This window comes from Oncorhynchus keta, unplaced genomic scaffold, assembly GCF_023373465.1.
Source record: "Oncorhynchus keta strain PuntledgeMale-10-30-2019 unplaced genomic scaffold, Oket_V2 Un_contig_7953_pilon_pilon, whole genome shotgun sequence".
Classification (NCBI taxonomy): Eukaryota; Metazoa; Chordata; class Actinopteri; order Salmoniformes; family Salmonidae; genus Oncorhynchus; species Oncorhynchus keta.
This window is the reverse complement of record NW_026289776.1, coordinates 14,117-29,015: the sequence shown is the minus strand read 5'-3', so window position 1 is coordinate 29,015 and position 14,899 is coordinate 14,117. Positions and strand designations below refer to the sequence as shown.

The 14,899-nt window shown below is 42.7% G+C and overlaps 1 protein-coding gene across 1 annotated transcript; it reads left to right on the top strand.

The window, feature by feature from the left end:
- Nucleotides 1-917: 917 nt before the first annotated feature.
- On the top strand, nt 918-4,405 carry LOC127926614 (transmembrane protein 196-like). The gene is made up of 4 exons (XM_052512053.1): nt 918-1,436; nt 1,520-1,576; nt 2,849-3,103; nt 3,834-4,405. Exons 1-4 carry the CDS (start codon nt 1,272-1,274, stop codon nt 3,918-3,920), a joined length of 564 nt encoding a protein of 187 aa, XP_052368013.1. The 5' UTR covers nt 918-1,271; the 3' UTR covers nt 3,921-4,405.
- The last annotated feature ends 10,494 nt before the right edge of the window (nt 4,406-14,899 follow it).

Genomic DNA, 14,899 nt, shown 5'->3' with positions numbered 1-14,899 from the left:
ACTATGTCAGACTGAGTTGTTCTCCAGGGCTTGGAGTAAAGGATCAGGTTGGAAGGGTTTGTCAATTATTATGCAACATTTAAGGATTGGTTTCCTGGACACAGATTATGCTTATTCTTGGATTCAAATGTTTTAGTCCAGGTCCAGGCTTAATCCGTGTCTGGGAAACCAGCCCTACAACATGTTACTGGGTCTTATACTACACAGGAAGTAATTCTACTACATATATTTCATAATGCCATATTTGTTTTTTTAACACTACAGTTTAAATATAATTAAGCAATAAGGCCTGAGGGGTGTGGTATATGGCCAATATAACACAGCTAAGGGCTGTTCTTAAACATGACCCAACGCGGAGGGCCTGGATACAGCCTTTAGCCGTGGTATATTGGCAAACCCCAAGGTGCCTTATTGCTATTGCTACCAACGTAATCAGAACAGCATAAATACATGTTTGTGACACCCATGGTATATGGTCTGATTTACCACGGCTTTCAGCTAATCAGCATTCAGGGCTTGAACCACCCAGTTTATAATATGTAATAATGTGCACAAAATAAATTCAAAAATGGATTCATTCAGATATATACTGTAACATTGGACCATACAAGCTATGCAATTGACAATAACTTTCTTCTTGAAACAAATTACACTAATTTTCTAAATGCAATTATCAAACATATCAAGTTTTATGTATTGTGCATTAGCCTATGCATTATGCATTGATTGGGTGTTTAATTTAAGATGACTATTTTTATCTCCTTAGGGGCAATTCATGGGATTCGTTAGTTATATAATCTTACTAGCTAGTTACCTTAAATCACCCTCATGTATATATAAACTGCACACATGAGCGCTTTAAGACGTCAAGGAAGTCACGTGACTCGCGAGCACTGCAGTTGTGGGCAAGAAAAGTTTTGAGAGGGTGGCAACTGGCAAGAATGACGCGTGTCTGTTTTACAGTAGATCAAACACGCATACGAGCAGTCCAGAGCAAATCCTGATAAATCCATGTAGTCTATCACAAGATGTAATTTAGAATACCTTATAAAGTCTAACAGTGGAGTATTTGTCAGAGGGAACGCCCTTACATGATGGATCACTTGGTGGTTACTGGATAGAAAACATTCCCTCGCGCAAAAGTCCACCTGCGTAATTTTGATTAATGGATTAATGCTTTTAGCGCAAAAACCAATAATCGCTGCTTTTTGGGTGGTTCGAGGGGGTGACCAGCACCACCTCTTGAATGACCCGCTGTGAATGAATGAGTGATGCCGGACAGAGGATGTAACATCTGGAGTCTGGTGGTACTGTCGGTGTTAGAGATGGGGCTCGGTGCGTCCAGCATCGCCCTCGGGGTGTTCGGCATCATCCGAGTCCGGTCGGTTCACAAGCTGCAGCTGGGGGATGCCTCTCCTATATGGAGCGGAATTTGTGTAAGTCAAATCATTTTAAATTTGCAATATTATTACCTCTATTGTTAATAGGAGGGAGGGTATAACTTCTTATTTCTCTCCAGTTTCTCATCTGTGGACTATGTGGGATGGTGTGTGCAAAGAAGAGGTCAGGATTGATTGTAAGTTGATTTTAATACGACGTATTTAACGTGGGTACACTCTTAGAAAAACAAGTGCTATCTAGAACCTAAAAGGGTTCTTTGGTTCCAGGTATAACCCCTTTCCACTGAGAGTTCTACCTGGAACCCAAAATGTTTCTCCTATGAGGACAGCCAAAGCCAAACTTTTTTCTAAGAGTGTACAGTGCATGCAGTGCATTGTTGTGGTTAGAGCTGGCCAGAAAGGCATTTCACTGTACTTGTGCTTGAAACACACCTAGGGCCAGTGGTGTAAAATACTTCAGTTAAAATACTTTAAGGTACTACTAAAGTCGTTTTTGGGGTATCTGTATACTTTACTATTTATATTTTTGACTACAGTTATTTCACTACACTCCTAAATAAAACCATGTCATGTTTACTTCTATACATTTTCCCTGACACCCAAAAGTAGTTTTTACACTTTGAAGCTTAGCAGGATAGAAACATTTTCAAATTCATGCACTTATCAAGAGAACATCCCTGGTCATCCCTACTGCCTCTGATCTGGCAGACTCACTAAACACACTTGCTGAGTTTGTAATATCTGAGTGTTGAAGTGTGCCCCTGACTTTCTGTAAATAAAAGAAAAACAAGAAAATTGTGCGGTCTGGCTTGCCTAATATAAGGAATTTGAAACGATTTATACTTTTACTTTTGATACCTAAGTATATTTTTAAAATGACATTTACTGTTGATCCTTAAGTATATTTAAAACCAAATACTTTTAGACTTTTACTCGAGTATTATTTTACTGGGTGACGCACTTTTACTTGAGTCATTTTCTAATAAGGTATTTTTGTATGACAATTGGGTACTTTTCCCACCACTGCCTCGGGCCAGCTGCATAAGGAACAGAAGTGGTCGCTTGGGGCCCCAGGCAGCTAGAGAGCTCAGTCAGGATCTCAACTTACTGTTGACAGTTAACTTTACAATAGTAGAATACACAAGGTGAAGTTCAACTTGTGGTTGTGCATCAGCAGTTTTGCTCTTGTTTTGTCAGTCACTGACAGTCACTCAATTAGCCGTGTCAGCGAAACATTTTTAGATTGGTAAATTAGTCTAGCCAGCCATCTAAACATATAGTAATAATGCCTGAATACCAACCAGGCATGCAGGGCACGTGCCCAGTGGCAAAATCATTGCAAAATGTGTAGAACTGTATGAAATTAACTTTTAAACTGCAAAACTGTCTCTCCGTCCTAAGGCAAAATGTGTAGAATTGCAAAAAATGTGGTTTAAATCTCTCTTCAGATGATCCTATTTTCAGCCTGCTGTATCTGTGGGTTGATCAGTGGGATCCTAAACTTCCAGTTTGTGCGTGTGGTGGCAAAGCGTCCCGATGCCCTGTCGTCCCTCTACCTGGCCATCATGGTGCTGGCCTGCCTGGGCATCGGAGTGTCCATCCTGTTTACCTGGCTCACCTGTCGTCTGGCCAGCAGCGAACAGCAGAGGATGTACCTGGAGAGAGAGCTGTCCCTGCACCATTCCCATGAGATGAGTGAAAAGGTGAGCTCAGATAAAACATGAACGGAAAACTCAATAATAATATAGAATTGGACAGAGTGAATGGCCTGTCATTTCTGTCACTATGTATTTCTAAAGCAGTGGTTGCCAACTCCGGTCCTCCAGTACCCTCAACTCCTGTCCTCCAGTACCCTCAACTCCGGTCCTCCAGTACCCTCAACTCCGGTCCTCCAGTACCCTCAACTCCGGTCCTCCAGTACCCTCAACTCCGGTCCTCCAGTACCCAACAACCCTCAACACCTGAGTTCATGTTTGTCCAGGGCCTCCAGTACCCTCATGGTCCTCCAGTACCCTCACGACACATTATGTATTGTAGCCCAGACAAGAACACCTGATTCATGTTTGTCCAGGGCTACAAAAAACATGTGTCCTAACGGGGGTACTGGAGGACTGGAGTTGGGAACCACTGTTCTGAAGAGGGATATGAATGCACCACAGGAGGATGGTGGAACCTTACTTGGGGAGGATGGGCTCATGGTAATGACTGGAGCAGAATGAGTGGAATGTTATCAAATGCACCAAACTCATGTTTTCCATGTGTGCATGCATCTGCTCCGTTCCAGACATTATTATGAGCCGTCCTCCCCTCGGCAGCCTCCACTGGAGTGAACCTATCTTTAGTCGCTCTGCATATGACTGTCTGCTAACTAAAATGATAAAAAGTCCTAATTGAGAAGCTCGTATAACCCTGCTGTACTACTGTTTATTCCAGGAGTTGGCTGAGAGATCTGAGAGAGCAGCCAGCATTCCCCAGATCTCCTTCAATGGAAAGTCCTCACCTCCATTGTCATTAGGCTGAAGCCCAGCTGTGTTACTGTATTCAAAGCATCATGGAGACAATGTTGGTTCCATTCAACACCAACGGTTACAGGGGACGTGATCTCTTGCAATGAACTAATACACAAAGGAATCAACATACGGCAACACTATGAGAAGGCGCTGTGAGATTTGACAATCAGCTTACTAGTGACGATGTAGGCTGAATGATGCACCTGGATAGTCCCCAGACATGTATTTGGGGGACATGGAAACAGCAGGTAGAGGGCACAAAGCTATGGCACATCCAAAGGCTCAAAAAGATCAACGAAACCACTTGAGATTGTCAGTGTTGAGATGGAGAAAGACATAACTGCTTCAGGGTTTGACTGGTCATAGAGATCATGTCATACAGTGGAAGTTGTTTCCAGTACTATTATTTATTTGAATGATTATTTATGTATTTATTATTTAAATATATGTTTGTTTATTCATAAGCATGAAAATATAATAAAATCCCATCTGTGATAGGTTTTTACAATTTAGAGCATTATAATGAATGAATGGTTTAATGATGCCGATGGATGACGAGTACATGATGATGAATGATGATGACTACAATGGATGATGATTAATGATGCTGATGGATGATGATGGTGATGACGACTACGATGGATGATGATGAATGATGACTATGGTGGATGATGTTGATGTTGATTACTTTATTGTATCCATTAGGAAATTAATTCAATATGCATTAGAATATTTTGCAGTAGACCACAACCAGTAGGAAGCAGTAGTGATAGTTATATTCCCCCACTAGAGGGAGCCCTCTATCTCCTTTTAACTTAATCTCTGTACCAAACGGCACCCTATTCCCTATATAGTGCACTACTTTTGACCAGAGCCCTATGGTCAATAGTGGTGCACTATATAAAGAATTGGGACTCAGAGTTTAATCTTTTAGTCGAACGTTTGAACAGAATAATAAATATGGAAAGTTATGGATAAATGAGCAGAGTGTTGCTGACAGATTGACATTGTAGTCCTACTTCCTGTGTATCCCTGAGCAAAGCCCATAACCTGAAAATATCCAGTCCTATTTATGGGAATGCTGTCCAGAGAAGATAAGCAGAGTATGGAAGGACAAGGAAAAACATTCCATGAATTTACATTCATGTATTCTCTTACCGACTCCCTCGTCCCTTGCAAAGTAAGAATACAGATTATGGGTTACGTCCCAAATGGCACCCTATTCCCTACAGTGCATTACTTTTGACCAGGGCCCATAGGGAGGGTGCCATTTGTGACACGGAGAGACTGTATCCCAGGAAGCTGTGAGAACCACCAGAACTTCCTGTAAAGTGAAACCTGGTCCTTCCATGGCCACCCCTCCTCTCATGGGGACATTGGACAGGGTAAGACCTCCTAAACAAAGCTCCCTTCAAGGTCCTCACCCAGTTCTCTGTCCCAGAAATCTGTTGCCACGGTGAAGCAGGTGGGGGTGTGGCAGACTGACTTCTAGGTTTTTACTCTTTCCCCTTTTTGGTGAAAAACTTCAAAATGCTGTTTCACCTGGCCTAGTCCTAACTGACTGACTGACTGTTTCACCTGGCTCTAGTCCTAACTGACTGAGCCAGGTGACTGGCTGTTTCACCTGGCTCTAGTCCTGACTGACTGACTGACTGTTTCACCTGACTCTAATTCTAGCCAGCTAACTGACTGACTGACTGTTTCACCTGGCTCTAGTCCCAGCCAGATAACTAACTGACTGTTTCACCTTGCTCTAGTCCTGACTGGCTGACTGTTTCACCTGGCTCTAGTCCTGACCAGTTAACTGACTGATTGACTGGCTTATTGGTTGACTGGCTGGCTGACTGACCGACTGGTTGACTGGCTCACTAGCTGACTGACTAACTTACTGACTGGCTGACTGACTAAATAACTGACTGGCTGACTAACTGACTGGCTGGCTGACTGTAACCTGGCTCTACTGTGGCAAGCTAACTGACTGACTGACTGACTAACTGACCCGCTGCCTCACTGGCTGAGTGACTGGCTGACTAATTGGCGGACACACTGGCTGACTGGCTGCCTCACTAACTGGCTGACTGACTAACTGACTGGCTGACTAGCTGACTAACTGACAAACTGACTGCCAATAACAACTTATTTTATTATTCATTGGTATTTGTTTTTCCTTCATGAGAGACTTCAGGGGAAGAGCTCAGACAGACATATGCCATCTTTGATGTTTTCAGGGAATGTTGAGTGAGAAGTACAGTGATGGATCAGTGGATGTGTTCAAATGACACCCTATTCCCTTTGTAGTGCTCTACTTTTGACCAGGACCCATAGGGCTCACAGGACCCATAGGGCATATGTAGGGAGCCATTTGAGAGCTACACGATGTTGCCCCGGTGGTGAGGTCCATACTGTACTGTATGACTGTCTGTCTGCCTATGTGTTTATCTGTCTGTCTGCCACTGTATCTGTCTGTGTGTGTCTGTCTGTCTGACTGTCTATAAGTCTGTCTGCCTATGTGTATATCTGTCTTTCTGCCTATGTGTCTGTCTGTCTGCCTGTTTCTGTTTGTCTGCCTCTGTGTCTGGCTGTCTGCCTGTGTCTGTCTGACTCTGTCTATCTGTCTTTCTGCCTGTGTGTCTGTCTGCCTGTTTCTGTTTGTCTGCCTGTGTCTGTCTGACTCTGTCTATCTGTCTGTCTGACTATGTTTCTGTCTGTCTGGCTGCCCGCCTGCCTGTCTGCCTGCCTGCCTGTCTCAGAAGGGAGTGTCTGATGATATATGACTGAAGATTAATCCTGGAGCCACAGAAAGAGCCAGCCCCCACAATATTTGGGAGGTGATTTGTACACTGAGCAGACTAAGTAAGAGTCCCAAATGGCACCCTATTCCCTACATAGTGCATGGTGCCCAATGGGCCCTGGTCAAAAGTAGTGCACTAAAAAGGGAATAGGGTGTCATTTGGGATGCATCCTGAGTGTGTTTGTGTGAGTGTTGTTATTTCTGCACTGAATGTCAATGTAGATTTTTTTTAGGTGAACAACAGACATCCCACAGGTTCAGCCACAAGTGTTCTGTGACCATACAGGTCTCATTTTACACTCTGTGCTTGACTTGGACTGAAATACGGGCCACTATTCATTTTGGGTGCTGGTAGTGTTTATATGTAGGTGCAATACTTCTGAGGTTATATTCAACAGGAGGAAGAGGAACACAAGCAGAATAACATTAGAGGTGCCTGTACTTAGTTCCAGTGAGTTCCTGCCATTATCAAGTACTGTTTACACCTGATATTTACTTCTATCATCACTTATATACTGTACTGGACATATATGTGGTATCATGTTGATTACATAACTCATGTTTTTTTGTCCTTTGGTTAATATTGTACTATCGACTATAGTATTCTTTCAGTTGTGTGAGAGCGAACAGAAGATTTTGGACTGGGAATTAAACTGCAGTACACTGTCAATCCAAGGGGTGGCACTATCCTATTGTGAGTCAAAATATTTCCATACAACATCCCCATACATCACAAGCTGCCCTTAATATACACAGCTGACATGTGCTGTTTCCATTGTATACCACAGGGATTGATGGGGTTTGATTGAGAAAGAGTCTATCCCATCATGACTTGTAGTCCAAGAAAAGGGCAGGGTTTATTCATAAAGTAGAGGGCATGACCAGAACCAGTAAAACGTTTGGACACACCTACTCATTCCACTGTCTTTTATTTATTTTTACGGAATCGTGTATTAACCAAAAAGTGTTAAACAAATCAAAATATATTTTAGATTTGAGTCATTTCTCTTTGCTAATTTGAGCTGTTCTTGCCATAATATGGACTTGGTATTTTACCAAATAGGACTATCTTCTGTATAACACCCGTACCTTGTCACAACAAAACGGATTGGCTCAAACACATTAAGAAGGAAAGAAATTCCACAAATGGACTTTTAACAAGGCACACCTGTTATATGAAATGAATTCCATGAAGCTGGTTGAGAGAATGCCAAGAGTGTGTGCAAAGCTCTCATTAAGACAAAGGGTGAAGTCCATGATTAAATCAAATCAAAGGTTATTTGTCACATGTCCCGAATACAACCTTACAGTGAAATGCTTACTTAAAGGCTCTAACCAATAGTGCAAAAAATGTATTAGGTGAACAATAGGTAGGTAAAGAAATAAAACAACAGTAAACAGACAGGATATATGGCAGTACAAGTGAGGCTATAAAAGTAGCGAGGCTACATACAGACACCGGTTAGTGAGGCTGATTGAGGTAGTATGTACATGAATGTATAGTTAAAGTGACTATGCATATATGATAAACAGAGAGTAGCAGCAGCATAAAAAGAGGGGTTGGGGGGGGGCACACAATACAAATAGTCCAGGTAGCCATGTGATTCCCTGTTCAGGAGTCTTATGGCTTGGGGGTAAAAACTGTTGAGAAGCTATTTTGTCCTAAACTTAGCACTCCGGTACCGCTTGCCATGTGATAGTAGAGAGAACATTCTATGACTGGGGTGGCTGGGGTCTTTGAACATTTTTAGGGACTTCCTCTGACATCGCCTGGTGTAGAGGTCCTGGATGTCAAGCAGCTCAGCCCCAGTGATGTACTGGGCCGTACGCACTACCCTCTGTAGTGCCTTGCGATCAGAGACCGAGCAATTGCCGTACCAGGCAGTGATGCGACCATGCTCTCAATATTGCAGCTGAAGAACCTTTTGAGGATCTCAGGACCCATGCCAAATCTTTTTAGTTTCCTGAGGGGGAATAGGCTTTGTCGTGCCCTTTTCACAACTGTCTTGGTGTGTTTGGACCATTCTAGTTTGTTGTTGATGTGGACGCCAAGGAACTTGAAGCTCTCAACCTGCTCCACTACAGCCCCGTCAATGAGAATGGGGGCATGCTCGGTCCTCCTTTTCCTGTAGTCCACAATCATCTCCTTAGTCTTGGTTACGTTGAGGGATAGGTTGTTATTCTGGCACCACCCGGCCAGGTCTCTGACCTCCTCCCTATAGGCTGTTTCATAGTTGTCGGTGATCAGGCCTACCACTGTTGTGTCGTTTGCAAACTTAATGATGGTGTTGGAGCCGTGCCTGGCCATGCAGTCATGGGTGAACAGGGAGTACAGGAGGGGATTGAGCACGCACCCCTGGGGAGCTCCAGTGTTGAGGATCAGCGTGGAAGATGTGTTGCTACCTACCCTCACCACCTGGGGGCGGCCCGTCAGGAAGTCCAGGATCCAGTTGCAGACGTAGGTGTTTAGTCTCAGGATCCTTAGCTTAGTGATGCGCTTTGAGGATACTATGGTGTTGAACTGTAGTCAATGAATAGAATTCTCACATAAGTGTTCCTTTTGTCCAGGTGGGAAATGGCAGTGTGGAGATTGCATCATCTATGAATCTGTTTGGGCGGTATGCAAATTGGAGTAGGTCTAGGGTTTCTGGGATAATGGTGTTGATGTGAGCCATTACCAACCTTTCAAAGCACTTCATGGCTACGGACGTGAGTGCTACGGGTCTGTAGTCATTTGGGCAGGTTGCCTTTGTGTACTTGGGCACAGGGACTATGTTGGTCTGCTTGAAACATGTTGGTGTTACAGACTCAATCAGGGACATGTTGAAAATGTCAGTGAAGACACCTGCCAGTTGGTCAGCACATGCCTGGAGCACACGTCCTGGTAATCTGTCTGGCCCCGCAGCCTTGTGTATGTTGACCTGTTTAAAAGTCTTACTCACGTCGGCTATGGAGAGTGTGATCACACAGTCGTCCGGAACAGCTGATGCTCTCATGCATGCCTCAGTGTTGCTTGCCTCGAAGCAAGCATATAAGTGATTTAGCTCGTCTGGTAGGCTCGTGTCACTGGGCGGCTCGTGGCTGTGCTTCCCTTTGTAGTTTGTAATAGTTTGCAAGCCCTGCCACATCCGACGAGATGAGCCAGTGTAGTATGATTCAATCTTAGCCCTGTATTGACGCTTTGCCTGTTTGATGGTTGACGGCATAGCAGGACTTCTTGTAAGCTTCCGGGTTAGAGTCCGCACCTTGAAAGTGGCAGCTTTACCCTTTAGATCAGTGAGAATGTTGCCTGTAATCCATGGCTTCTGGTTGGGGTATGTACGTACAGTGACTGTGGGGACGACGTCCTCAATGCACTTATTGATAAAGCCAGTGACTGATGTGGTGTATTCCTCAATGCCATTGGAAGAATCCCGGAACATGTTCCAGTCTGTGCTAGCAAAACAGTCCTGTAGTTTAGCACCTGCTTCATGTCACCACTTTTTTATAGACCGAGTCACTGATGCTTCCTGCTTTAATTTTAGCTTGTAAGCAGGAATCATAGAGTTATGGTCGGATTTACCAAATGGAGGGCGAAGGAGAGCTTTGTACACGTCTCTGTGTGTGGAGTACAGGTGATCTAGAATTGTTTTCCCCTCTGGTTGCACATTTAACATGTTGATGGAAATTTGGTAGAACTGATATGTTTCCCTACATTAAAGTCTCCAGCCAATAGGCTGAGTGAGTGGTTTTCTGTTAGATTATTTCCTTATAAGCTGACTGACTGCTGTCTTAGTGCCAGCATCTGTCTATGGTGGTAAATAAACAGTCACAAAAAGTATAGCTGAAAACTCTCTAGGCAAGTAGTGTGGCCTGCAATTTATCACAATATGCTCTACTTCAGGCGAGCAAAATCTAGAGACTTCCTTAGATTTCGTGCACCAGCTGTTGTTTACAAATATGCACAGCTCGTCATTCAGCCACGATTCCATGAAACATTGGATATTACAGTTTTTGATGTCACGTTGGTAGGGTATTCGTGACCATACCTCGTCTAGTTTATTGTCCAATGATTGCACATTGGCGAGTCGTATTGACGGTAACAGCAGCTTTCCCAGTCGCCTTCTCCAGGTCCTGACCAGGCATCCGGATCTTTGTCCTCTGTACCTTTGTCGCTCCCTCTTGCAAATAACGGGGATGTTGGCCCTGTCGGGTGTTTGAAGAATGTCCTGTGCATCTTGCTTGTTGAAGAAAAATCTTTGTCTAATCCGAGGTGAGTGATCGCTGTCCTGATATCCAGAGGCTCTTTTTTGCCATAAGATACGGTTGCAGAAACATTATGTACAAAATAAGTTACAAATTAATTAGGTCAGTCAATCAGGAAAGTGTAAAGAACTTTGAAAGTTTCCTCAAGTGTAGTCACAAAAACCATCAAGCACAATGATGATGAGGCCTTCATGGTCAAATTGCTGCAAAGAAACCACTACTAAAGGACACCAATAAGAAGAACATACTTGGTTGGGCCAAGAACACACAACTGCAATGGACATTAGACCGGTGGAAATCTGTCCTTTGGTCTGATAAATCCACATTTTCGATTTTGGTCTGTTCCAATCTCCATTTCTTTGTGAGACGAGAGTAGGTGAACGGATTATCTCTGCATACAGTGCCTTGCGAAAGTATTCGGCCCCCTTGAACTTTGCGACCTTTTGCCACATTTCAAATGCTCTCCATCCAACCTCACTGAGCTCGAGCTGTTTTGCAAGGAGGAATGGGAAAAATGTCAGTCTCTCGATGTGCAAAACTGATAGAGACATACCCCAAGCGACTTACAGCTGTAATCGCAGCAAAAGGTGGCGCTACAAAGTATTAACTTAAGGGGGCTGAATAATTTTGCACGCCCAATTTTTCAGTTTTTGATTTGTTAAAGTTTGAAATATCCAATAAATGTCGTTCCACTTCATGATTGTGTCCCACTTGTTGTTGATTCTTCACAAAAAAATACAGTTTTATATCTTTATGTTTGAAGCCTGAAATGTGGCAAAAGGTCGCAAAGTTCAAGGGGGCCGAATACTTTCACAAGGCACTGTATGTGGTTCCCACGTCAAGCATGGAGAAGGAGGTGTGATGGTGTGGGGGTGCTTTTAATGGCACAATTAAACAGCATGGCTACCCCATAATTATGCAGTGATACTCCATCCCATCTGGTTTGCGCTTGGTGCGACTATCATTTGTTTTTCAACAGGCCAATGACCCAACACACCTCCAGGCTGTGTAAGGGCTATTTGACCAAGAAGGAGAGTGATGGAGTGCTGCATCAGATGACCTGGCCTCCACAATCACACGACCTCAACCCATTTGACATGGTTTGGGATGAGTTGGACCGCAGAGTGAAGGAAAAGCAGCCAATAAGTGCTCAGCATATGTGGGAATTCCTTCAAGACCGTTGGAAAAGGATTCTAGGTGAAGCTGGTTGAGAGAATGCCAAGACTGTGTAAAGCTGTCTTCAAGGCAAAGGGTGGCTACTTTGAAGAATCTAAAATGCAAAATATGTTTTGATTTGTTTAACACTTTTTTGTTTACTACATGATTCCATATTTGTTATTTCATCATTTTGATGTGTTCACTATTATTATACAATGTAGAAAATAGTCCAAATAAAGAAAAAGCCTTGAATGACTAGGTGACTGGTGCTGTATGTTGTGGTATTTAAAGACGAGGAACTGATTGGAACATGCACTTTGTGTTCCTGTCTAGTCAGTCTGAATGAGCTCTTTATGTCTGTGTTGATAAAAAGAGGTCAAAGGCATGAGAACAGTATCCCGAGTCTAATACCATGTTATTTTGGATTGTCCTTTGCTATTATTTCCTCTGTTTTCCTTTCTCTCCTAGTAATCCACTGCCTCTCCATTTGCTCGCTGTAAGAAGTTTTAATCTGCAAACTCATAGAGATTAATGGTTCTTCATAATCTTTTGGAATTTGTGGGTTTACTAGAGTCTAGACAAAACTACATTTTCACTACAGTTCATTTCAGCCAACCTGGGAAGAAGAACGTTGCCAGAGGGTGTAGTTCTGGTTTAAAGGGGCAATCTGGGATTGGTACATCCGTATTTTAACTCTTACATTAATGATGTATAGTCTTTGATTTTATTTATTAACTAACAAAAAAATGTACCTCCAAAACCGCTATCTGTCCAATAACACACCCATAACATTGCAGGAAGACAGGATTCTGAGGTGTGGCACCCGATTCCCAATATAGGGCACCCTATTGCCAATATAGTGTACTACTTTTGACAAGAGACTTATGGGCCCTAGTCAAAAGTAGTGCACTATATAGGGAATAGGGTTCTATGGGCCCCGGACAAAAGTAGTGCATTATATATAGGGAATAGGGTGCCATTTGGGACACAGACCTGTTGTATACAGAGGGGTTCTGCTTGTTAGTATGTGTAACCAGAGTCCTTGGCCTCTCGAAGCCTGATTACCGTCTTTGAGCTTGAGTTTCAGAGGCTGACGTGTCTAAGAGACATCCACAAATCACAGTTCTGAACAGAAGCATTCTTCTGTCCTCTGGGGTATACGGGGCTTCGTCTGGTTCCCCTCTGTGATATATGCTGAGGCCAAGAAGTCATGTAGCTATTAATTTATTAGTCCCTTGATTTATGTACACTATAAAAACACTGGTAGTGTCTGCCCCATCCCTCCATCCCTCTATTCCTCCATCCCTCCATCCCTCCACCCCCATCCCTCCATCTCTCCCCACTCCTCCTCTGTGTACATTATAAAAGCACCAGTAGTGTCTACCCCATCCCGCCATCCCTCTATCCCTCCATCCCTCAATCTCTCTATTACTCCTCCTCGGAGTACTCTAATCATTTTGTGACAGATGATGTGAAGGTAGAGAAAGTTCAACAATTAGACCAAATGAAAACAGTTAATGTATCACTCTGGTAGTTGAGTATTGTGGAAGGTAATGGATGAATGTTGAGACCAGTGCATGGAAGCAGACCTCTGACAGAGCAGAGTATAACACATGTACTGTGCATTATGTGTCTCTGAAATGGCACCCTATTCCTTATTTAGGGCACTACTTTTGACCAGAGCCTATAGGGATCTGAAGTGCACTTTATAGAGGATAGAGAGCCATTTGGAATGCAGCCTGTAGATGGTGTTGAGTGCCTTGTTGATCTGTCCTGAAACCAGCCTCTCATCAACTCCTCATTAATCAGTCAGCTGTTATACACCAAAGACAGACCAGGAACAATTAAGAGAACATTTCATTCCCTTTGTGTTACACGTAAATAAATGACCATTCCTACAGTGCCATAAAATTATAAAAAAGATTTACCACTTATAATATTACTATTACTTATTCTGTATATCAGTATTACTAATAATTAGTATTTCTAATAATGAGTATTACTAATAATGAGTATGAATTATGTGTGTTAATAAGAATAAGTATTACTAATGACGAGTATTAATAATAATTAGTATTTCTAATAACGGGTATTACTAACAATGAGCATTACTAATAATAAATATTAATTATGTGTTTTAATAATAATGAGTATTTCAAATAATGAGTATTACTCATTATGAGTATGTATAACAATGAGTATTACTAATAATGAATATTACTAATAATGTGTATTTCTAAGAATGAGTATTTCAAAAATGTGTTTTTCTAATAATGACTATTAATACATATGAGTTTTTCTAATAATGAGTATTTCTAATATTGAGTATTTCTAATAATGAGTAGTCATTATAATGATTATTACTACATAACTGTGTACAAGAGATAGAACATACAGTAGTATAAGAGGTGGTCGTACTTTTGACAAGTTAGGGGTACTGTAGATCCTCCCCTGATCTGACTAGAGGTACTGAAGATTCTCCCCTGATCTGACTAAACAATATTGGGAAGGGAGCAGTGTCCCCGGGACCACCGCTGGGAATGGTGAAAATCTGCCGCTCCAGCCCTGTGACTCACTACAGGGAGAGGAAATGTGAAGTGTTTGGAAGTCTGTTTGTGAGTAATCGTTGTGGTTTGCTGGGTCATATCCACATCCTTGGACACTTCACTGTGCTTCTCTCACTCTCACTTTTTCCACCAGCCAGCCACCTACACACCACTTAAAGAGATATCCTCACAGCATAGCCCTTTGATAAGTTGGAGGAGAGTCTAACAGCAGCCTCTGGATTTTGAAAT